Source organism: Rhinolophus ferrumequinum, chromosome 19 (assembly GCF_004115265.2).
Source record: "Rhinolophus ferrumequinum isolate MPI-CBG mRhiFer1 chromosome 19, mRhiFer1_v1.p, whole genome shotgun sequence".
NCBI lineage: Eukaryota > Metazoa > Chordata > Mammalia > Chiroptera > Rhinolophidae > Rhinolophus > Rhinolophus ferrumequinum.
The window spans coordinates 30,507,984-30,534,777 of record NC_046302.1 but is presented as its reverse complement, the minus strand read 5'-3'; the positions used below and the strand labels follow the sequence as shown (position 1 = coordinate 30,534,777).

Here is a 26,794-nt window from a genome sequence, read left to right as displayed (position 1 = left end):
CCAAGCAGCTGAAGTACAGCAGAAAGATCACTACCCTGAGATCACAAGGTCTGGGTTTGCCTCGGTACTGCCACTGGCTCATCCTATGGGCGTGGGCAGAAGTCCTGGCATTTAACAGCACGCTGAAAGAAACTCTGGCAGTCTAAGAAAAGTGAGTTAACAGAGATTTCTGAGTAGACACTAGGGTAGCACTAACAGCTGTAAATTCATATTAAGAGGTCGCAAAAGTAGGGCTCTAAAATGTAAGTGGTGAGACTTACAGAAACCAGAGAGAACGTGTTACCTCATGTACATAAGAGATGAAATTTCAAATAGTACTGAAGGCATAAACAGGTAAATACAGAAAACAATACATTTGCATTATCTTTCCTGTTCCTCTCCACCCCGAACCCAACAACAAAAATCTGAAAGTGATGAGGGGCTAGTTTTTCGAGGTCTTCATATATTGTGGATAAAACCTTATCCTATATGTGATTTATAAACATTTCCCGAGAGCCTGGGACTTGAATTTGCATTCTCAGCACTGTCTTTAGCAGACTGGTTTTTAATTTTGATAAAGTACAATTTATCAGTTTTTCTTTTACGAATCATTCTTGTGGTGTTGATTCTAAAAATATTTTTCTTAACCAAGGTAAAAAGTTTTCATTTTAATGTTTTCTTCTAGAACTTTTATAGCCTTAGGTTTTACATTTAAGTTTAGGTATAATTTATTATATACTTGTATTAATTAGGGCTAATTCTGGATGCTGTGTTCTGTTCCACTGATCTATTTGTTTACATTACCACACTGTCTGAATTACTGGTCATTTTAAATCAGTCTTCTTTGATCCTTTCTATTTTAATATGAATTTCAGAATCAGTTGTCAATTTCTAAAAAAAAAAGAAAAACCCACTGAAATTTTATCTAGCATTGTGCTGAACCCATAGGTCAATTTTGGGAGAATCAACATATTAACAGTATCAGTTCTAACCCATAAACATGGTATATCTTTCCAAGTATTTATTAAAATTATTTCCCATGGCAGTTGTCAGAGTACAGGCCACATTTATCTCTAAGTATTTTATATATTTTGATGCTATTATAAATTGGTATTTAAAAAATTTAACAATTTAAAATGTTTTAAAGTTTCAATCTTATTTTGTTGCTAATATGTAGATATACAATTGATTTAAATTTTTTATTGTGGTAAAATACACATACAATTTACCATCTTAACTGTTTTTAAGTGTACAGTTATGTGTGTTAAATATATTCATAAGGTTGTGCGACCATCACCACTATCTATTTTGATACTCTTCATTCTATAAAACTGAAACTATACCCATTAAACAATAACCCCTCATTCTCTACCCCGCAGCCCCGGCAACAACAATTCTACTTTTTGTCTCTTATAATTTTGACTACTGTACATACCATTCCTCATCTAAGTGTTATACAATTAATTTTTGTTAATCATTTCTTGTATTATTCACTATACTACTATACAGTCTTATTCATGATAGTCACCATGTTGCACATTACACATAAATAAATAATAACGTTTGGTAGAATTCAGCAGTGAAGCCATCTGAGTCTAATGTTTTCTTTATGAGGAGGCTTTTAGCTACAAATTCAATCACTATTATAGAGCTAGTCAGGTTATCTATTTCTTCTAAGTAAGCTTTGGTAGTTTGTGTATTTCAAGGAATTTGTCCTTTATATGTAAAACGTTGTTAAATTTATCAACATGAAGTTGTTCGTTATACATCCTTATTTTCCTTTTAACATCTGTAGAAACTGTAGTAATGTTATAAATCTCTTCTTAATATTGGTTCTTAGCATATTCTCTCTTTCTCCTGACCAGCCTGCCTAAAAGCTTATCGACTTTATGGATCTTTTCAAAGAACCAGGTTTTGGTTTCACTGACTTTCACTCTCTAAATTTTTAGTTTTCTATTTCATTGATTTCTGCTCCCATCTGTATTATTTCTTAGTTTCTGCTTCCTTTCGACTTAACTTACTTTTTGTAGTTTCTTACAGCAGAAACTGAGGTCACAGATTTGAGACCTTTTCTGATTAGTTAGTCCTATATGCTTCTTTCTAAGTTCTCTTTTATCTGCATTCGACAAATTCCGATCTTTTATTTTCATTTAATTCAGTTCAATATGCTAATTCCCCTTTGATTTCCTCTATGGCCTATGGGTTATTAAGACATTTGTTACTTAGTTTTCAAGTATTTGGTGACTTTTACAGATGATTTTCAGTTATTGATTTCTAATTTAGTTCCATTGTGGTCAGAGAATACTTTGAATAACATGAATCATTTTTAACTTACTGTGATTTGTTTTATGGCAGGATATAAACTATCTTATTAAATGTTCTGTGTAGACTTGAAAAAAATTGTATTAGATTATTGATGGTGGGATTTACCATAAACGTCACATCAAATTGGTTGGCATAATTCCAGTTATTTACATCTTTACTAATTTCCTTTTTAATCATTTTATCAATTTTTGAAAAAATAATATTAAAATATCCAACTAAAATTGTCCAGGTGTCTATTTCTCCTTGTATATAATATTTTGATGCTATTTCGCGTATTTTGATGTTGGTACTAAGTGCGTAACCATTTAGCATTATTATGTTCTCATGATGCATCAAACACTTTATTATTATGAAGTAGTCCTCTTTTTCTGGAAGTATTCTTTGCTCTGAAATACACATTGTCTGATATTAACACAGCTACTCCAGCTTTCTTTTTATTAATGTTAGTACGGTATATCTTTTTTCCATCCTTTTACTTTTAATATTGCTATTTGTTTCCAAGTTGTCTCCTTCTGTTCTTCGTTTCCTGTTTTTCCCTTCTGCCTTCATTTGGATTATTTTTCATGATTCCAATCAATTGATCTACGTTGTTGACTTATTAGCTATAACATTTTCTCATATTATTTTGGGGATGGTTTAGAGTCGATAGCATACTATCTTTACTTATGCTAGTCTACCTTCAGGAGATATACACCACTACAGATATCATCTAAAAACCATACAACAGTATATAAATTAATTATCCTCTCCCAGTATTTGTACTTCTGTTACACTTTTGTTTCTACATGTTATAAACCCCATGTATTTTTCTTAAAAATTAAATTGTTTTACTCTTAAACAGACTTAAATAATACGATGAAAACATTTGGATTTACTCACATAGCTACTATTGCTAATGTTCACTACTTTGTGTAAATCCCTCTTTCTCTCTAGTATCATTTATTTCTGTCTGAAAGACTTCTTTTAACATTCTTGTAATGTAAGTTTGTGGGTAAATAATTTTTTCTCTTTATAGTCTGAGAAATTCTTTCACCTCAGTTTTGAAAGATATTTTTGTTCAGTATAAAATTCAAGGTTGACATTTTTTTTCCTTTCAGTAATTTATTGTTTCACTGTTTTCTCACTTGCATTTTTGACTAAAAATAATCTGCTTTCATTTCTATCTTTATTCCTCTTTAGGTATCATGTTTTCCCCTGGCTGCTTTTAAGAATTTTATTTTATCACTGGCGTAGTTTTAAGTAATTTACTTATAATATGCCTTGATAGCATTGCCTTCCATCCTTTTAATTCACTGATCTGCTTAGATCCATGGGTTTATAGTTTTCATTAGAATGGAAAAATCAGGGGCCATTATTTCGTCAAATATTTATTTTCTATGACCCCTCCCATTTGGGAACTCCAATTACACATATTAGGCTACTTGAGGTTGATCTACAGCTCACTTATGCTCTGTTCCTTTTCTTTCTCTCTCTCTCTCTCTGTATGTATTTCATTTTGAATAGTTTCTATTGCTATGTACTCATTTTACTAATATTTTCTTCTGCAGTGTTAAGTTTGTTACTAATCCCTTCCAGGGTATTTTCACGACAGACATTCCAGTTTTAGTCTCTAGAAATCTGATTTGAAAAATTTTCAATATACATTGTTTCTACTTAACATGCTCATTTTTCCTCTAACTTTTTGAAAATATGCAATATTGTTAAAATAACTTATTTACTGTCTTTGTCTACTAACTTTATCATTTCTGGGTCGAGTTTCATTGACTTAATCTCATTTTGGGGTCAGATTTTCCTCCTTTACAGGTTTGGAAATTTATTTTTATTTATTTTTAATTTTTATTAAATTTATTGGAGTGACACTGGTTAGTAAAACTATATAGTTTTCAAGTGTACAATTCTATAACTCATCATCTATGTATTGAATTGTGTGTTTACCACCCAGAGTCAGTTCTCCATCCATCACCATTTCGTATTTGACTCCCTTTACCCTCTTCTACCACACCCCTCCCCTCTTACCTTCTGGTAATAACCACTAAACTGTTGTCTGTGTGAGTTTTTGTTTGTTTGTTGCTTTCAGTTTTATATCCCACGTATCAGTGAAATCATATGGTTCTTGACCTTTTCTGTCTGACTTATTTTACTTAGCAGGATAATCTCAAGATCCATCCATGTTGTCGCAAATGGCAGTATTTCACCTTTTCTTATGGCTGAGTAACATTCCATTGTGTATATGTACCACATCTTCTTTATCCAATCATCTGCCAAAGGACATTTTGGTTGTTTCCATGTCTTGGCCACTGTGAATAATGCTTTAGTGAACATAGGGGTACAGATAAATGTTTTCAGGGGACCTTTTAGACTAGGATTGATTTTGCCCCTCTACTGAGGCGATACATTCTAAGTACTATACCTGATGCCAATCTGGTTGGTAAGAACAAGATCTATTCCCAGCCTATGTAAGTTCCAAGGACTGTGTTCTTTTTTGGTACTTCTTTCCCTCAGACACAATAAGTATTCTCATACTTATGCATTGATCATTACCTAATTTAAAACTTGAGAGAGTCCTTCTGCTGATCTCTGGCATACCCTCTGATTGCAGCTCTCTCCTCACTGTTTTTCTGCCCTGCAATCTCATACTACTTCAAGCTCCCATCTCCATCTTCTCACCTCATGGAGACTACCAGTCTCTACTTGGTCTCCACCTCTCTGTTTCACCAGTTGGAATCACTCTCTAAGTAGCATCCTCAGGTAACTGTATGGCTCATGTAATTTGCTTCTCTTTCAGAGACCACTCTCTTTCAGTGTCTGATGTTCAATACATTGAAAACCTTTTTATAATATATTCTGTCCAGTTTTTTATTTGTTTAGGTAGGTGCATATATCTAGTCACAGTTAGTCTATCTTATCTGGAAGTGGAAGTCCTGGAAGATCTTTAAAGCCGGAATGAAAATAGTTTTTGTGCCAACTCAGACGACACTGGCTATTGGAACTGTGATAAAGATGATAAGGTCATCTCTCTGTGACAGGTAAATAGCAGGATGTACACAGCTGTTTACTTACAACTCTGAATTGCATCAAAGTAGATCCTAAAATCCTAAGATTATGACAGTGAACAAGGCAAATGACTCTCAACTAAAGAGAAATCAAGGAAGAAAAAAATGGCTGGGATTGCAGCCTCAAGATTGTGAGACATTGAGTAATAGCAATAGAAGTAATAAGACAGATATTTAAATAATTTTTGTATACTATCACAGGTGAAGACCTTTATTTAGGATGTCTTCAATGTGCAGGTGATAGTAAACAATGTAAGCATCTATGAATGAGTAAAGGACTGATAGGACGGTGGAAAGAAAAGCCAGAGAGAGAGATAAGAACTTGAAAAGTATCTCGAGACTTGGAGGGAAATGAGAAGCTAAAGAAGAATGAAAGGGAAAAAAAGAAAGAAGAGGAAATAATGAGCAGTAACAGAAAAGGTTTAGCAAGGTACTAGAGAGAAATAATACTGATAAAAGAGAACAATCCAGATCAGAATAGCAGAGATTCATTAATACCCACTGCCTATGGCTAAAAGTGATGATGATTTTCTCTACTTTATAGAAAAGGGAGAAATCATAAGATTCCAAATCTACCTTTGTACATTTACTTACCAAAAAAAAAAAAATGAACAGCTAAGACATATAATAAAGTAGGCTTACAAACCAATGTTTTAGAAGTACACTGGACAAGCTACTCAAAATGTTGTCTAGGCTTTATCTTAATATAGGGAGTACTGAGGAAATACTAAAACATTTCTAAAATGGTACAGCCTATCAAATAAGGCTGAAATAGAAGTTACAATCATCATAGTTTGAAGTTACGTTGTTTAAGGTTCACAAAAAAGAAAGAGCATTCAATTATGATGAGAAAAGCTATATTCTAAAATGTACATTGGTCAAAACTATGGTTACTAGATCCTCCCACGTCCAAGACCAAGGTTATATATACTAAGTATTGTTTCTTAAGATAGGAAATGGAGTAATAGACATACATCAGTGAAAGATCTCAATTTAATAGAACTGAAAAACCTTTCTAGAATCGCGAACTGATGGTTGGGTGGGGTTGTGGGGTGTGGGCTGGATGAAAAAGGGGAAGGGATTAAGAAGTACAAATTGGTAGTTAGAAAACAGTCACAGGGATATAAAGTACAGCATAGGGAATACAGGTCAACGATATTGTAATAACTATGTATAGTGTCTGGTGGGTACTAGACTAAACGGGAGGGTGTCACTTCATAAATAACATACTCATAAATGTCTAACCACTATGTTGTACTCCTGACACTAATATAACATTGGATGTCAACTATAATTGAAAAAAAAAACACCCACAAAATCATTAAAAAAAAACACACCTTTCTAGAATCCACAATGAAAAACTTGAAATGCTGAATGAATTCCAAAATGAATGTAAAATGTATTTATTTTTGAAGCAAAGTAAGAAAGAGAATGGGGAAAAAAAACAAGGAAAAAATTCACCTTGTAAATGGAGCAATTTCTTTTCAAGGAAATGGCAGAAGTTGAAAAAGAAAATCATAAGCCAGGGTATTCTTCTGAAGAACTGTGGATTTAATAAAACTAAGAGCAAAAGCTATAATATGCAATTTGAGCCAGATGGCAACCAACAAAGTCTCTCAAAGTCAAATGAATGCCTCATGAAGAATGAACTGCTGCTATCTCCATAACAACATCTGGAGATGAGCTTTTTTAAAAACAAAAAAACAAAACAAAAAAAACCCTTATTTTGAGAGCAAATAAAATTTTATGTTTATCTGACATTGTGTCTACTCATCGGAAAAGCAAACAGAGTTTTCTACCATCTCAACTATATTTGTGCTCTGGTATTCAAAAACCTGTACATCAGATTAAGAGCCAAGAAGGATTAGTCATAGAAACAAAGACATCTAAAGCGAACATTTTTTAGCTATCTCAAGTTTTTCTTGTTTTCTTTTCTTCAAGAAACTATGGAGTGAGACTGACTGGGTTCATATCTTGGCTTTGCCAACCTCCTAGCAGTATGACCTGGGTAAGCTACTCATTCTCTTAGGGGTTCCTCCTCTGCAAAACAGGGATAATAACCTCATTGGGTTACTGTAAGGACTAAATGATTTAATGTATGTTTATTGTAAGGACTAAATGATTTAATATATGTTAAGAGCTTAGAACAGTACTTGGCGCACAGTATGTACCATATAAATATTTGTTAAATAAAAATTAAAACCTATTTGTTAAGCCAAACCCTATATTAGACTTTGAGTGTACAAAGACCAACACATCATCATGCCTATTTCCAAAAAAGCTGGGAGAGGAAGATGGATGAATAAACAATCATTGAAAAAGAACAAGAAAGTTGTTGTTATAGAGATGAGCACAGTCCACTTCTGAGCACGTGAAGAGGACATTTAACTTAACCACATGCTCATTCAGGCTGAGTCTTCACAATGATGCCCGTCCTGACAAGAAGTAGACTTGTTGGCCAAATGTACTCAGTTGCCATAAGGAAAGAAGAGAAGATGCTTACCTTTGCTCAGCGAAGAGAAGCCTGTCACAAAGAACAAATCCGATAACATAGGAAACCAGGTGACAATCTCTACTTGGTATTCAAAATGAAACTTATTTTCCCTCTCGAGTTTCAAATGGCAGGGCTTACAAGTGGCCTTTATCTTTCAATTTCATTTTCATTGTATATAAGATATAATCTAAAACTTGACCACCAGGTACTTCTTGAAAACGTGGTTTTAAAAGTTTCACATTATTAAGTCAAAATGAAAATTCAAAAGTATCTCTTTTAGAGGGTATAATGTCTCCATACACTTGGCCAACATTTTCATTCTAGTATTTGTGGTTTTTTGGTTTTTTTTTTAAGTTTTGCCCCTCAGAGTTAAGATTAAGGAAGGCAGTGTTAACATGATTTGTCTCCAGTGAAACCTCCAAGAATCACTGCCTTAAACAAAACACTAATACCTGAGAAAGTTTTCTTTTCTCCTAATTTCGTAAGTAGATAGGAAAAGGGTTAGGCCTCCACATCTAGATGTCTTTAGAGTCTTCTAGTGATGATTTCTGGACTACCTGTCTATATCCTTAAGGTCATATGACTCCACACAGGCCATTTACAGGCCCCTCTGCCTCCCCTCCCATTACCTGGACAATAGGCTGCCCTTCATTCTTTCATTTTTGTGCCCTCTAACACACCTATGTCATACAGAGGAAGGGAGTAAAAATGCGAAAACAAAGGTCAAGAGTCTGATCTTCGTGCTACAGTTTTCTCTAGCCTACTCAAGAAAGCAACAGGCAAAGACCACCTTAAATACTGCCTGCCCTGTTTTTCAAAGTGGCAGGAAAAATCTAGATAAACAATCAAGATTAACTGCCACCTTCCTCTGCATCATTTTATAGCCTAGGTTTTCAGAAAAACAGAACAGAAGAAAATATTTAAAATTAGAATACAAATAAACCACGTATCCTTCAGCCATTTTTTATGTGTTGTGACTTCAAAAAGAAAAGCGTATGTTTAAAGAAATCTAGGTTTTACCACATTCCAGCATAATTATTTCTTTTTTTAAAAAAAACTTTTTCATATGTCCAAACTTTAGGTTCAAAACTGGTTTTCTTGGCCCAAACTCTTAACCCATTTGAGACAGTTGTTCCTAGTTTGAACAGGAATGGTGTACTTTAGAAGGGTCGCAAAAACCGTTCCGGACCTGACACCATTCAAAGGGGGAGGCTAACACGTTAGTACATTATCCATGCTTTAATATTTAATATGAATGACTTTCACCATACTACACAGGTTTTTTTCTAAAATACTTTAACATATAAGGCTTATCTTCATCAATCAGAAGATTTAAACTCATGGATATGAAAATGACATCAAGTATCACTTGTTAGAGGGCAAGAATTAAGTCTTTAAAGCTTGTCTCACATCACAACTGGCAGGATTCTGAACATTCATTTAATTATATAATATATATCATTTGGTGATACCTCTGTAAATGTTTATCTCCAAACACTCTCATATGTACGTATATAATTAATACATACATATATATATATGTGTATATATACATATATATACACACCAACATAAAGTCATGCAAACTATTCCAATTTTATCCAATTAAAACTTTTATAAGTTACCCTGTCACTTTTATTACTCTAAAAATGTAAACATGAGTTATGAAAGGCTTATTAGTGTTTTCCATATGGACAATGAGTAACAAACAGCCCACCTGATCTTCATTATGCGACAGAGCATTGAGTTTTCTTTAACTTTCCTGCTGTGCTTTCATACAACCAGGAGCTTCCCCACTGACCCACAGCCTGCTTAGAAAAATCAGTCCTGACCTCTGGGCCCCCGGAACAGGAGAAGAGAAGGAAAGAGGGGAAATAATAGACACCGGCTCCATCACATGCTGTACTTGCATGTTTTTAGACAATGTTATATGCTGTGAGACAATTAAAGAAAAAGGCAAATGACTCTTTTGACATCTTGCTGACCCATGAAAGACAAGAAAAGGTAAGAATAAAGATGCTTACCTGTTGTTCCTGCATTCTAGCAGCACCAAGCTCTGAGAGCGAAATGGTGAGCTTCTCCTGCTGTTCAGATAGGTATTTTTGATAAAGACTTAGAAGTTCTTGGCATTCTCTGTACTGGAGCTGAAGAGGTAAGATTGCAAATTAAGGGAAAAAACCGAGTAAGTAGATTGAAACTGCATCCATGAGTGCTGCTTTTCTGATTCCAATGGGCAAAATAGAGACAGAAATGCAACCACATTTGGTGAGAGTGCAGGTAAATGTAGTCTTTAGATGAACACAGTACATATATCCTCCCCAAAATCATGAAACAATTCACAAAGAGTAGCAATGGACATTCCATTTGAAAAGAAATTTCTCTCTTGAATCTTTAAATTTGAAAAAATAAACACAAATACAAAACACATGCAAAAGTATATGACACACCATATATAAAAGTAACAGAAAATGGATAACTGACCTAAATGTAAGAGCTAAAACATAAAACTAAGAAAAGTCAATCTGTGATCGTGGATTAGGCAATGGTCACTTAAAAACACAGCAACCAAAGAATAATTCAAAAATTTGACTTTAAAATTAAAAACTTTGTGCTTCCAAGCACACTATTACGGAAAGACAACCTCCAGAAAGAGAGAAAATATTTGCAACTAGTATATATACAATAAGGGACTAGTATCCAGAATATATGAAGACCTTACACGAGTCAACAATAAAAAACTGTTAACCCAGTGAAAAATGGGCAAAGAACTTAAATAGACATTTCCCGAAAGAACGTATATAAATGGCCAAACAGCACAAGAAAAGATGTTCAACATCATTAGCCATTAGGGAAATGCAAATCAAAACCACAACAAGATACAACTTTGCAACTACTAAGATGGCTATAATCAAAAAGACTGACAATTATAATACACATTGAAAAGAATATGGAGACATTAGAACCCTCCTATGTAGCTGATGAGAATGTAAACTGGTGCTGCTGCTTTGGAAAATAATTTTGTAGTGCCTCAAAAAGTTAGACATAGAGTTACCATATGACGCAGCAATTCCACTCCTAGGTATATCCCAAGAGAACTGAAAATATATGTCCACACAAAACCTGTGCATGTGGATGAGGGTGTATTCAGAGCAGCATTATTCACAACAGTGAAAACAACCTAAATGTCCACCAAGTGATAAATGGATAAACAAAATGTGGTATATCTATACAAGAGAATATTATTCAGCCACAAAAATAAACAAAGTATTGTTACATGCTACAGTATGGATGGACCTTGAACACATTAAGCTAAAGAAGCCAACACACACAACAAAAAGAAGCCAACACAAAATACTGCATATTATATGATTTCATGTATAGGAAACTGTTGTTATTCTCTTTATTTGTTTTAAATACCTCTTCCAATGAACCAAGGGGAAAAGACTCAGTATACCAGATCAGAAATAAGAGCTACATTCATCCACATTCACTTTCTCTCCTCTTCTCCAATTTCCTTAAGTACTTATTAGATGAGAAAAGCTGAAGGAAAAGAAAAAGGCATGTCCAGGACAGGCAAATCCATAGAAGCAGAAAGGGCATTAGTGGTTGAGGGGCTGAGGGAGGTAAACAGGGAGCAACTGCTAATGGTTATGGGTTTTATGGGGGAGGCAATGAATATGCTCTGGAATTAGATGTTATCCTTGCACCTTTAGAAATACACTCAAAGCCATTGAATCACATACTTCAAAAGGATGAATTTCATTACATGTGGATTATATCTCAATAAAGCTGTTATCAAACAAAAAAAGCAGGGTAGAAGGGTAAAAACAATTACTGCCTAATTTGCATAGAAAGCTCTAAAAGGATATAATTAGATTTTTGTCTTGTTTGTTTGGTTTTGCATAATGTTAGTTAAGTCAGTGTTTCATTAATAAAACCATCATCAAGAAATTTTCTGCCGTATGCCTCCTTACATTTTTTTACAGTCTAGTATGAAGAACATGGCAACCTAACCTGGGGAACCGTATCCCACAGCTCCTCAAACTTGCAAAGGGCTCAAAATGAAGATAATAAGAGGAAAAGGTCATCTAACTGTAGATCAGGTGTCTGGGAGACACTTCTATCCAAGAGGGAGTTCGGCTCCTCAATTCTCATTGTGGCAATTTCCTCTCCAGGCCCATTTTCTCTCAGATCATTTCTGAATGTCCCCCTTACACTTAATTATGTAAGCTGTTGGTATAAAAAATACTGCCCAATGAGATTATTCTCTATAAATACGTTTACAAGAGGTCATTATGATTAAGGTGGGACTAATGCTGCTTAAATGTCAAAAATGGTGATTGGTTTCAGTATTCTGTAACATTTTCATAACCTAATCATTGCTTTTGGGCAGATTCCTGTTCTAATAACCTTTGTCAATCATCACTGCATAAATAACCATTTGCTTCGTTATTCTCATTATTAACCTTTAACAAAAAAAGGAGCCAGAGATGGCTTGTAGAAGAGGAGCTGGCTCACAATGAAAGGAGAGGTTACAAAGCCCAAAGAATACATTAATTAGAGGAGCTTATTGAATACTCAGCATCTCAAAATCAACGACAACAATAGGATGAACAGTAGTCTAAATAAACTAACAAGTTTTCAAGGTCAACCTATATCAGATGAGGCTGGGTTTACATTTCCACGGTTTTTGTCAGCAAGCTCCAAAAGACAGCAATGATTTGTGGCAGTCCCAAGAGTCTCGGCCAGCTACGATGTATATAAAAAGAATTTTTTTATTCTAGTTGTTACCATAGACAGTAATGTTTATAGTAGGTGAACATATTAGTCTGGATGCAGAATATGAATTTTACTTTTAAAGAAGTTAGCACAATTACACAGCCTAAGAGTTAAATGTCAGCATTTGAAAACAAATTACAGGCATACCCTGTTTTATTGCACATTATTTTATTGCACTTTATTGCACATTTTACAAAGTGAATCTTTGTGGTAGCCCTGCCTTGAGCAAGTCTATTGGTGCCATTTTTTTCCCAACAGTATTTATTCACTTTGTGTCTGTGTCACGTTTTGGTAATTCTCACAATATTTTAAACATTTTCTTTCTTACTATATTTGTTTGGTGATCTGTGATCAGTGATCTTTGATGCTACTGTTGTAATTGTTTTGGGGCACCACGAACCGTGCATATGAGAAGGCACTCAGCCAATACACACGTGGGTTCTGAGCGCTCCACGGACGGGCCATCCTACCTGTCTCTCTCTCTCTCTCTCCCCTCAGCATGAGGAGCCTGTCTCGCTCGCCCTGAGACAAAGCAATATTGCAACTGGGCCGATTAATAACCCTATAATGGCCTGTGGGCGTTCAGGTGAAAGAAAAACTTGCTCATTTCTCACTTTAAATCAAAAACTAGAAATGACTAAGCTTAGGAAGGCATGTTGAAAGTCAAGACAGACTGAAAGCTAGGCATCTTGCACCAGTTAGTCAAGTTGTGAATGCAAAGAAAAAGTTCTTGGAGGAAATTAAAAGTGTTACTATTGTGAACACATGAATGATAAGACAGTGAAACAGCCTTACTGCTGATATGGAGAACGTTTCAGTGGCCTGGACAGAAGACGAGCCAGCCACAAAACTCCCTTAAGCCGAAGCCTCACTCAGAGCAGGACCATAATTCTCTTTGATTCTATGAAGGCTGAGAGAGGTGAGGAAGCTGCAGAAGAAAAATCTGAAACTAGAAGAGGTTGGTTCATGAAATTTAAGGAAAGAAGGTATAACTGTATAGGCAAATTCATTTAAATACAGGTTATGTGGCAGAATATAAAAACTGGCAGTCATATCTTTATCAATTTCTTATATCTGACTTGATTCACCAAATTTTGAAATGCCCCCCTTTCCTGGAAAATCCAAAATATGTGTCCAGGGAAAATGGTATGTTTCCTTTCTCCCAGCATAATGAAACTTCACCTCTCTATCTGAAGAGAGATTTTTGTTAGGAAAATATGAGGAAGATGTCTTCTTCACTGATTTGGGGGAGGGAGTATAGTAAGAAGACATTTCACACGGTTCTGGCTAACTGACAGGAAAGAATGCAACAAGTGTAGAAAATGGAACCTAAGGGATGGTGTTCACCAAACCACGTGACTCTAACACACCGGTGTAAGCACCCTGGCGTTATCAGACTGAGGGTCTGCCCAACCATCATTTAAGAATTGAGAGAAATAGCAGTCATCACAACCTCATCGAAGAAAAAAAATTCATAACAATATAAATTAAATAAGCAAGATCACATCAAAACCTAAACATCACATCAATTAGCTGAAATGGCTACTGGAAAAGGTCATTTCGCAAAACTTAAAGCCTTAATGCATTACATAAAACTTAATTCCAAAATGCATTACAGTCGTACCTCTTATCTATGGGTTTGCTTTCCGTGGTTCCCCACGGTCAACTGCATTCCAAAAATATTAAATGGAAAATTCCAGAAATAAACAATTCCTAAGTTTTCAATTGGGCACCATTCTCACACCATCCCACCTGGAGGTGAATCATCCCTTTGTCCAGACTCTACTCTGCACACACCACACACCATTAGTCACTTAGCAGACAGCTCAGTTATCAGATCCACTGTCCCAGTATCACAGTGATCAAGTCACCCTTATTTTACTTAATAAATGGCTCCAAAGCACAAAAGAAGCAATGCCGACAATTCAAATATGTCAAAGAGAAGCCCTAAGTGCTTCCTTGAAGTGAAAAGGTGAGTACAGTGCAATAAGATATTTTGAGAAAGACCACATTCACAAAATTTTATTACAGCACATTGTTATAATTGTTCTATTGTATTATTGTTCTTATTGCACCTAGTTTATAAGTTAAACTTTGTTATAGGTACGTATGTATACGGAAAAAACATAGCATATGTAGGGTTCAGTACTAGCTGAGGTTTCAGACATCCACTGGGGGGGTCTTGGAACATATCCCCATGAATAGGGGGGGACGACTGTATATATAGAAAAATAAAACTAAAGATCAAAGCAAAAGGAATAGTGAGGTGAAAGAATAAAAACTGAGTGACAGAGAAAAACCAGCGGTGGCGGAAGGCCAGGAAGACAGGACATACTACTATACCAGTAGGCTGCCCAAGCAGACAGTGGTGGTCCCAAGCTGGTGAATTCCTCTGGTGTAGCAGGGATCACCACCCCCACCCCACCCCACCCTTGCATCAGATATCTGGCAAGCTTGGATCTGGTACTTAGCAACCACGATTTCATATAGAGCCAAATGAGGGAGGTCTTCCAAGGTGAGTAAGTTCTGGAGAACTTAAGGTATAACCCGGTGACTATAGTTACCAATTCTGCACTGTATACGTGAAAGTTGCTAAGGTTATAAATCTTCAATGTTTTTACCACATACAGGTAACTATGTGAGGTAATGGATCTTATAACTAATATTACTGTGGTAATAACTTCACAATGTATACATGCATCAAATCATCACACTGTACACCTTAAACTGACACAATGTTGGATGTCAAAAATATCTCAAAGCTGGGGAAAAAAATCAAGAGGCTTAGAGAAGGAGATGTAAACAAATAAAGCTAGTATGTTCTAGGAGAGATATTTAAACACAGGATACAGTGCAGTGGCGATTTTTTTTAAAAAAATGGAGGTGGGTGGTCACTTTGACTACACTGGGGGGGAGTCAGAAAAGGCTCCAGAGAAAAATGTGACCCCAGAGATGAATTTTGGAAACAGACTATATAGACGCACTGGGTAGGTAGGGTGGGGGATGCCCTCAGCTGAAAGATCATCAGAAATGATACAGATACACACAATAAGGGAACAAGCAGTACAGAAGGGATGGTTCACTGGTCAGCATGAGTAGGGAGAATGAATGAAGAGGCTGCAGAGATAAACAGGGGCCAGATCTTGAATGTTATACTAAGTTTTTTGGATTTTATCTCTATATTGATGTCTTACAGACAACTTGTACTTTATAGACACCTTTGGAGGGAATGCGAAGGATGGATTGGAGAGCTTAAGACTAGAACAAGCAAGTTAGAAAATTGCTACCCCAGTCTAAGTGCGAGATGAGAGGGACCTCAATTGAAGTAACCGTGGTGGGACTTAGGGGGAAAGGGTTTGAAAAGGGAAATTTAAGACACTGTCAACTTATGAATTGGGTGACAAGACGTACAACCTGAAGCACAGTTCCATTCACCAAGACAGAATGCAGAAGAAATCAAAGGTCTGGGGGAACGAGGTGCAGCTTTAGACACACTGAGTCGGAGGCGCTGGGGGAGCGCTCAGGGGAGATGGCCAATAGGGCACTTGGATCCCTGGGCCTGGAATTCAGAAAAGAGGTCTCAGTAGAAAGCAATTTGGGAGTTAATCACTTTATATGTGGTGGCTGAAGACATGAGAGTGCGTAACACTGTCCAGGGAGTGTGGCGTTTCCTTTGTTCGCTCTTTCATTCATTCAACAGACCAGCTCCATAAGGGCAGGAACATTGCTGTGTTTTGTTTACTGCTGAATTCCTTAGCCTACACAATAAATGCTCCATAAATGTTTATTAAATAAATAGATTTAATGAGTACAATAACGTGTGTGCTGGATGCAAGACTACAATGTTGAACAAGACTAACTCCTGCAGTGAGCTTACCATCCAGCAATCAGGGCAAGGAATCAAACACATACTTGCAATAACGTATGATGAAAGTAATGGCAGAACATTACGTAGTGCTATGCCAGCACTTTCTAAGGGCACCTAAATGACTGAGGAACCAGGGAAAGCCTCTTGGAGAATAAATGTTCAAACTGAGAGAAGAGGGCCAATGTAACAACAACATGTAAAGGGTAGGCAAAGAAAAAGGGATGGATAAAAACATGTCGTCAACTCTGTTCAATGCTGCACAGGTCACACCAGTTAAAGACTGAGAGGTGAGGAGGCTACTGGTGATCTTTGCCAAAATGCCAGGGTGACATTACTTAGGTGTGCACCATTTACCCCCGCTGTTCTGGTACATGAGAGTTATGCTATTTTCACATCGAAGAGAAAAGCTCCTGGACAGAAGGAGATGTTTTATTCAGGGTCACCTTGAGATAAAAACAGCTGACCATGAGGCTGCAACTCTAAAGCAATCCATTAGTCATAGACTCCCAGGGAAATACAGAACTCCAAGATTTTCACCATGGCAGGTATTCCCTTCAGCCTCAACACCTACATACTATGTAATATATACAATATAAAGACAGCATACACTATGTCTTCTGCTTAGAACGTTTTGTCTGCTCCTAATGCTACAGAATTCTTACTCATCCTTTCAAACTTAGCTTTTATGTCATCTCTTCCTCTAAGCTTTCACTGACCTCCCAGGTAGAGTAAGCACCTTTATTATAGTAAATAGCATAGAGCTAAAATTATTTTATTATATTACTATCACCTGAAGTGGCCTGTGTGCTTCTGGAAATCACAGTATATTAATCTTCGTTTCTGTCAAGTATACAGCAGGCACTTCAAAAATGTTAGCGGAATGAATAAAGGAATACAAGTAAAGGAGCGCCTATTGAATTTCACGTTAGCTTTGAGTTTAGGATTGAAACAAACCATAGACAGACCATGTGCTCTTTAAACTAGCAAAGAAGATGGCTAAAACTACTGATTCATTACAAATTTTAAATTGTTCCAATCTCACAAGATTTTCCCATCTGAAGCAAATATGTTTCCAACAACGCCACACGTCTTACCTCACAATCATTTCCTTTTCTCTCCTTTCCAAAAACCGTACATGTTTTCTGACATAAACACTGAGGTCCAAATTACATATCCAGTCTGGAACTCAATGACAATACATGCAACTGAAAATGAATTGTTGGTAAAACAAATCTGATACCTAGATGAACTGATTAGTACAGATAGATGAGAATTTCATAAGAATGTTTACACCCTTTTTATTACCTTGTGCTGGAGTACAACCCACTGACACAAGCCTGAAATTTTCCCGTTAATTTAAAGAGAAATTTATGGCAAATTCAGGGCAAGGCCACCGTGTTTTTCAATTTCCTAATGACAGTAATCTTTGGGGAGGGGAAGAAGTCTCTAAAACAAACAGGAAAACTCAATGTTCTGGACACATATAAAGCGAAAGAAGAGTCAAATGCCTCACCCAGTTTCTTCTGGACTCTACTCAGTCTGAACAACAGCAACAAAACTATGAACCATAAAAAGATATCTGGTTAGAGTAATTAATTAGCTTTTTAAGAGTTTTCTAAGCATTATAGTCCCTACCTTGTTTCTTGCAGAGTCACAAAACAAGATGGGGAAGAAACAGACTTGGAACTAAGATTATTTATATTTGTCTTTTGCACAGATCAATAGACCCCAAGACTTTTCAGAAAACCAACAACACAATAAAGACCCAAGATTTATTTCTCCAACTTGAAAGGTAAGGACACTTATTGAAACATTCATATGCAGAGATCCTAAAAAGTAGGCTATCAATGGGCCAGACTGATCAGAATTTTGATTTCTCCATAATTTGCTTTTCACAATAATCTATAGATACACATTTCAAGCATTCATGGCAGACATTAAAGACAAGGTTGCAAAAACACTTCTATTGAAAACTATGCATTTTCTCTTGTTTCTAACCTGCTTAAAAATTTATCTTATTTAAAGGTTCCATATTTCAGCTAGACCCGAAGGAGAAGTATTTTCTCCATTCATAAGACTGCTTTAAATCAATTCAGCCTTTTCTGAGTTACAGGAACTAGCTTAAATTGTAGGGGGGAAAAGGCTGTGATCATACCCTACCCCAACCAGAAGTTACTGTATAAGGTGAACTGCAGTAATAATGACTAACACTTGAAAATTTCCAATTTCAAACAGGTAAATTCGTGCCAGTATAGACCACTGAAGACAGTCTGCGCACTAAACTCTCTGGACTCTGAAAGGCCCGTAAGTGAAGTTGTGTGTGTAACGCCTTGTGAAGCAGAGCTAAACATACCACGCTGGGGCCTACCAGCTCCAGCCAGGACACACAGGCTAAAGGCTTCTTAGAAAGCGGTCATTTCATTCTGCTCCCTATGTTCAGGCAGAAGAGCTTTGTTCTTGTCCTTACATTAAAACTCTCCGTGAACTATCAATATCAATATATACGATACCTCCCTCACTTCATACCCCTATATTTGTCTACTTGAACTATTTATGCTGCTATGTAAGACCATTCATTTCTGAGTGGAAATGTAAACTGAATTAAAGAGGTCCCTTAATCTTCTCTTTGCCAAACTAATTAATCCAATGGCATTACGCTTTCCTCATATAGTTCATCTTCTGGCTCTTATAATTTTTGTGCTTGTCATTTCTGCCTTCTTGATTCCTCATTAGAGTTCTCTTATTACAGTCAGATACCACCATTACCTATTGTACAATGAGATGCTTATCACCAGGAATAGGTAGGTATATGAATGAGAGTATCTGAGGATGAGTCAGTATAACCTCTACTTATCGTACTTAATTCTCCGCAAAAGAAACAAAACCACGAAGTACTATTATTGGTCTCATTTTACAAGTAAATCTGCAGCACCGAATGGTTCACAACTTACCCAAGTTTACTTTGCCAATGAGCTGAGATCTGGAGTAAAGCCCTAGAACCACTAAAGATCAGTGTTTCTTAAAAAGTAATGTACACAGGAATCACGTGCGACTCCTGTTAGACAGCAGATATTGATTCCGTAGATCTGAGGTAGGGCCTAAGATACTACATTTCTAACAGGCTTCTGAGTGGGACCACAATCATCTTTGAGTGTGCCTAGCATCTCTAAGTATTCCCCTCCTCTGTGTCTGGGGGAGGAAGCCCACCCTCCTCCTTTAGGTTGAAGTATAATACATTATCAGACTCCTTTGCTTCCTCCCTTTATTCCATCCTTAGAGAATGATGTTGTTTTTTCTCTCTTTTGGTCACCTGTTTTTGTTTTGGAAAGAAGCATATAAAAAATAAAATATGCAATGCGAAATAACCATTTTCTTCTTTAGCAGGGAAGCGATACTCTAGATTTTCAGAGCAATATAACATTTCTATTGTGGCTGACTATTGAAGTAATAACAATAGCAAATATTACCTGTAGGGCTTCAGAATTTATATGGGGGGAAGAGTCCACGGGGAAAAAAAACACACACAAAAAAACATGTTTTTTTTTTTCTCTTGCACTTCCCAATAGCTATCCATCCTCTACCTTGCCCAAGCGTAAGTGTACAGTATAATTTCTGACTTCAGTTTAACACTGCCAGACCATTCCCGCTAGCGATGGCCTTAGGGAACAGTATTCTCAGAGTTGCATGCACCTTTTCATGCAGTATAAAAATGTGACCTAATATAATTCTCAGTAAAAATCAAACAATTTCCATAAAATAGTATTTATAACTAGAGTGAAAAAGGAGAGTTCTTATAGAATGGTATCACATCTAACATTTTAAGGTTAAATTAGAAAAAAATAGTAGGAATATCTCATTTCTTGCTTCTTTGAAAATGACTGAGGCTACTGCTCACAAATGTAAATTATTGCTCAGAGAAGAATTAAGTAACTCCTATGTGCAGGTTTATTATCTAAACTCAGCAAATGCTGCAAAGACTGAAGGTAATAAAGCATTTTATGAATAACTTCACTTCACTGGTTCCTAATATAATTGAACTTATGTGGACTGTTTAGCAGAATCATATTTAAAAAACTGGTAAAAACCCACATTATTTGCTTGACCCTCCACTAAAGAAATGTTATAGAGAAATCGCCCAAAACAGTCAAGGAGAAAAGTTTTACAGTGTCATTAAAATCAAGGAGTTAGGTTTTTGCTTTACTATTTTAACATTATTGACTCCTAAATAAATTAATCCAAGAGGCCACATTTAAAAGAGCAATCCCTGAGACCTAGGTTTTTATGTATATATGCTTAACAAAAGAGAATTGGACCTACCATAAAATTCAAAAGTAATGAACAGAATAGTTAAAGCAGTGATTTGTATTTTATTTTTCTGCTTTAAGCAATTCCACTAGGAAGCAGAAAGTTTCTATATTTAGTCTTTGATTTTTCTTGAAAAATCAGTCTTAGTTAGCTAAGTAAGTTCACCCATGTCTGCACTGGGAGGAGGAAAAATATTCTCTTTTGGACTAAGATAAGACATCTACACACAATAGAATGTGTTCAGAAAATTGAGTATTAATAGCCAGGAAAAAAAATTTAAAAAAAGTAAAATAAGTACAGTGGGATTTCTGGTTCCAGACAAGATGCAGTAAATATAATTTCCCCGCATCCTCTCACTAAATACAGTTGAAAGCCCTGGATATTATACATAAAACAAATAGAAGAAGACTCTGAAAGATGGGGAGAAGGTGGTAGACTGGCTGGGGCCTTGGAACCTGGAGACAATACAGTGCTGAGTTGCCTAGTTTTGTTTTTGCCTCATATACCCTGGAATGGGTGTTGGAGAAATCAACAATCCAGAAATGCAAATGGACACACATACAAAAATCCAAAAGCAGCCTGTTCTCACTAGCCAATAGAAAAGGAAAGGGGACCCTGCCTAGCAAAACAGAAAACTTTTGGACAAGAACTGCCTTACTCTAGGCAAACACGACGGAAAACACTGTAACCCCAGCCCCACACCCATCAACAAACGCTGTTAGGAGCCTAGACTAGAGGTGTCCCTCTACCCTATCTCCCCCTTCTACTGAGGCAGCGTTCAGAGAAGACTGAGTGGGGAGCCACTACTTTCATCCCTATCTGACGGGAATGATTCCCTCCTCCACCTCCTTCACCCTCATGATTATCAGTGGAGGCCTCCTAGGGATCCTGGACCTCTGCTCCCATCTAGCTCTAAGGAGGTGTCCCTCCCTGCTGAGGTGGTGTCACAGAAAGCTGAGTGGAAAGCCAAGAATTTCACAACATATCAGCAGTAATCATGGAGGCCATCTGGGAAGCCCCTGCCCTTTTCAGCCAGGTCTCCTAGGGAGCTCAACTTCCACTCTCCACCCAGCAGTAATAAGGACTCACCTCCCCCTGAGTGTCAAAGGAGGCTGAGTGGGGACCCTGAACTTCTTTCTCAGCCTAAAAGTAATGAGGTGGAGCCTCCTTTTCCCCATCGGTGTGATGTCAGAAAAGGTCTGCTAAAAGAGATAATTGAAATAAGATGATAACTTAATACCCAAAATGTCTAGAATACAATTAAAAATCACTTGCTATATCAAGAGTGAGGATAATCTCAATTTGAACGTGAAAAGACAATCAACAGACACCAATACTGAAATGACACAGATGTTGGAATTATCTGACAGGGATTTTAAAGCAGCCATCATGAAATGCTTCAAGGAGCAATTACAAACAAGCTTCAAGCTTGAAACAAATGAAGAGTCTCAGCAAAAAAATACAAAATATAAAGAACAATCAAATAGAAATTTTATAATTGAAAAATACAATAACGAGAATAAAAAGCTTGGCTCCACAATAGAATGAGGACATACAAACTAATTAGTGAAGTTGAAGATAGAACAATACACATTATCCAATCTGAACAACAGAGAGAAAATGACTGAAAAAGAAAATGATCAGAGCCTCAGGGACCAGTGTGACTCTAGCAGAAGATCTAGTATTTGTGTCATTGGAGTCCTAAAATGAGAGCAGAAAGAGGGTGGAGCTGGAAAAGCACAAGAAGACTTAATGCCTGAAAATTTCCCAAATTTGGCAAGAAACATAAACCTACAGAGGACAGAAGCTGAGCAAACCCTTAACAGGATCAACTCAATGAAATCCATGCCAACAGACATCATAATTGAACTTTGAAAAGCTAAAGACAAAGAAAATTATGAAAGCAAGAGAGAAGCAGCATCTTATTAAAATGGGGAAAAATTGAATGATAGTGAATTTTCATCACAAAACATGGGTGCCAGAAGGAAGGGGCACATTTTTCAAGTGCTAAAAGAAACGAACTGTAAACCCTAGAAATCTATATCCAGCAAAAATATTCTTCAAAACTGCAAGAGAAATCAGGAAACTCTCAGATAAAGGACAATGAAGAGAATTTAGATCTATTCTAAAAGAATGGCTAAAGATTCTCTAAGTAGGAAGGAAATGATGAAGGAAGGAATTTTGGAACATCAGGAAGAAAGAAGAGTATAAATATGGATAAAAAATTTCATTCCCCTCTTGAATTTTCTAAATTATGTTTGACAGTTGAAACATACATTACAACATTGTCTGATACAGATAAAGAAAAAAACTTACAATGGAATAACTAGGGAGTAACAGCTCAAGCAACTCAACTGGAAGCAAAGAATGTACTCATTTTTAAGTCCATCCTATTTCATGGAAAAGACAGATGGCCAATAAGATCTTGTTAAATATGCCCAACTTCCTCACAACTCCCATCTCAACACATCATTCCCTCAGGTCTTGGCATTCAATAAGTGTTGAATAAATGAGTGAATGAATGTTGTTTCTAAGAAAAACTTCTCATTGTTTCTAAGACAAACTTCTCCATTTGTGTTCCTGACTTTACCCTCTTCAATATCATTCAAGATACTGTCCTATAAATTATTCTCTTTCTCGTGATCTCAGTAGCTTTCGGCTCCCTCCCATAAGCCTTCAACTAAGCACATCCTAAGAAAAGTCCTCATCAAATAATACTTTCTTCTTAAGCTGCCAACATTTCTCTATCCTCCCACCATTACCAAAACTCTAAAAGATTAATCGATACTCATTGTCTCTACTTCATCATTTCCAATTTAAGTTTTGGCTCAATATAGTATGTTTCCCTGCTCTGTCACTTTACACTGTCTTCATGACAAATATCCCCTAATCTGTTAATTGCTAAATACGACAATGTGATTTTGGGTTTTATCCTTCTTGCTGGCCACTCTCTCACTCTCCAAATGATCTCCTCTTCTGAGTTACTGGCCCATTCTGCTTTCTCTTTACACATTGCTCCTTTTTAAATCTCTTTCACTGATTTTCCCTTCCTTTACCCATCAGTAAGAGCAGATACTCCCTAAAATGATGTCCTAGAAGTTATTCTGTTTTCACTAACACTTCCCATAACCTTATATTCTACCACAGCTTCAAATTCAAAATATATGCTGGTGATGCCTACATTTCTATTTCTTAGCTATTCAAGAAAAGCAGTGTGACCTGAGGTTCCATAGCAATCCCACATTACATACATTATTATTATCAAGTAGAGTACATGCACGTACTTGGCACTCTACAGTTTATAAAACATACATAAGACAACTGGTAAACCACCAATTTCTCAAATAGTTTCCAGTACTGTCAAGTCATGATGTTGGGTTTTTACATTTAAATAACAAAAGTTAATGCTCCAAAAAAGCTTTAACATCCTACTACTGTTTAGAGCATCATCAAAATGTTGTTGAACGATGCCACTTTATTATAAAGAAAGTGCTAACACATACCAGTTTCATTTGAAGGAAACTTGAAATTTACTTTACTAGAGAATAATATTACACGATTAGTTCCTGATTTGATTACCCTTTGAAGTGAATCTACAATGACATACGGTGTAATACCAATGAATTAAGTTAGGGTTACCTATATACAATAAAAAGGAAATCACATTGAATAAAATTAAGGACTATGTTATCCATCAAAATAAAATTTCTTCTTTTTCTCCAACTGGCGTCAATAAGATTAGAGTAACATTCAGTTTTCTAACACCCAAATGAATTGTTTTCTAGTTCCATCTATACCACTTGTGCAATAAATGTTTAAAAATGAGTTAAAAGCAATGAAAAAATGCTGTAACTCCCCACACTGGTAAAATCACTGATAAGACCTATTTATACTAACAGAATAAAGATTATAAGCACTACGTTACTTTACTGGATTTGACATTTTCAATGATCAAGTAGGTTATGTATATCTTCCCCCCCAGTTCAGGTAATGGCTCTGAAATATACAGACTATGTAGAAATAATAGACTGTGTTTTAAGATATGCAGATCATCATATGGGCATCAACAGATATTAATACTGAGCAAGTCAAGGAAATATCTAAGGAATGATTGATAATGAAAGTTGCTTCGTACTTAAATACTGAAAACAAAATTTTAGTCCTTTACTCAAGGCAAATCTATTCTTTTACAACAGATATGTATTTGTAGTTGGATTATGGTGACCTTTATACAAGTGTTAGGTACCAATTATCTGACACTTCTTTTGAATACAAAAGTACCAAAAAACCAAGGCAGGCACTTCTGCACATCTTTTCCCTGGCACATGGTCAGCTCCTTCAATTCAAAAAAAGGGATTTATGTAAAGATGCCAATGGGCCATGATGCCTGTTGCCAGTAAGCAGTCTGTGGACAAATCCTGGTAGGGCTCAGGGACATAAATTTGCTTTGGAATAATTTCTAAGGATTCCTCATGGAATAAAATTTGGGAATGTCCTGTGTCTCTAGGAAATGGTAGAGGATTTTTAAATTCATGTATTTGTCAATGCAACTGCCAGCATTTAATAAGTAGTAAGAGTCATGATAATGTAGCTGAAAACCTTCACTCCCCAGAATGCAGACATAATCTCTCGGCTACACGCTTCAATTTCTATCATACACAAGAGATCGATTAAAAATGAAATGCAAGCTCCACTGGGTGGCACAAGACTAAGCCACAGGAAAGGTGGCTTCCTCCTCCTACTAAAAATTATTTCGCCTTTTGTTTTCTCATTTTAAAAATATATTTAGATTACAAAATTAAAACAAATAAAAGTAACACTGCATAATTTAGCTGTCATTTTCTACCAAATTGCTTATAACTGTAACCATAAAATGATAATAATCTACCATATGTGCAGCTGCAAAACTAAGAACAGCACTGGTCAGTGCTGCTGTGAAATGTGAATCTACTACTCCCCCTGGTGCCCGTGCAGTTGAATTGCAATAAAATAAAAAGTTCCATTTCTCCAAATGTGAAATTTCATATACTGTACTGTCAGTTCTGCTATAAAGCTTCTTTTGAAAGCACAAATTTGTTTCGGAGCATTTGATGTATTCAGAAATAATTTGAGCAAAATGTGAAGAGAAACACTAGGTGCCGGCAGAAAATGGTGCTCAGCTGACCCAAGCCAGGTAGGAATACATAAAACACATGCCCACACGTTCACACCTCAAACATCTACCAGCAATGGGTTCACCTGTGTTATGAGCCGTACCCACCAGTATCTAATGTTAAAATTTTCCATCCAATCGCAGTAACCCTCTTCTACTATATTACAGTAACTCACAAACTGTAACCCTTTCAAAGTCTACTTTCACAAGCATACTTAAGGTATTTTCAAGGTACAGTACCATATTTATTGTAGTATTTACACATTTCTTAATTATTTAATATGTGTAAAACTGTGCTATCATTTTTATTAGGTTACTTTTTATAAAAATGTTTCACTGATGAAAGTTTTTGAGTGTTGGCCTCTAAATACATTTTTCCCATAAGCCCTGTGGATTTTGGGGGGCATGATTTTGCAGTGTGGTGATTTTTAGAAATGCATGTCTCCTTATAGCAAAACTAACGATAATGAATAGTAAAGTTTAAATTCTTCTACTACATTTATATATAGGACAAAAGTAATTATAAATAACTATCCAAATTTTGTTAACTTTAAAAAATGTGTTTTATATATATCTATGTCCATGGGAGTATTATTGACTTTTTCTATCTCCTGTTAGAAAGGCTCTCTCCTCAGTTACAGACCTTTATAAGAATTCAGGATGGAGGAAAAAAAATATATATATACATATATATATATACACACACACACATCTATTTTCCTATTCAAGCTATTAATCATACTAAATAGTATGTGCCGCTGCTCTAATTTGACAACCGAATTCTTCCCAGAAGTCTGAGGTGAGGAAGTCTAACTGACTCAAAGAACAGTCAGGATGAT

The 26,794-nt window shown here is 36.1% G+C and overlaps 1 protein-coding gene across 3 annotated transcripts in view; it reads right to left on the bottom strand.

Moving 5' to 3' along the window:
• The window catches only part of KIAA1328 (KIAA1328 ortholog), a 259,083-nt gene that overhangs the window by 154,908 nt on the left and 77,381 nt on the right, over window positions 1-26,794 (bottom strand). For all 3 annotated transcript variants that reach the window (XM_033087803.1, XM_033087804.1, XM_033087805.1), the window contains one exon: window positions 9,876-10,003. In XM_033087803.1, coding sequence (XP_032943694.1) covers window positions 9,876-10,003 — 128 coding nt within the window. The remainder of the gene's footprint in view (window positions 1-9,875; window positions 10,004-26,794) is intronic.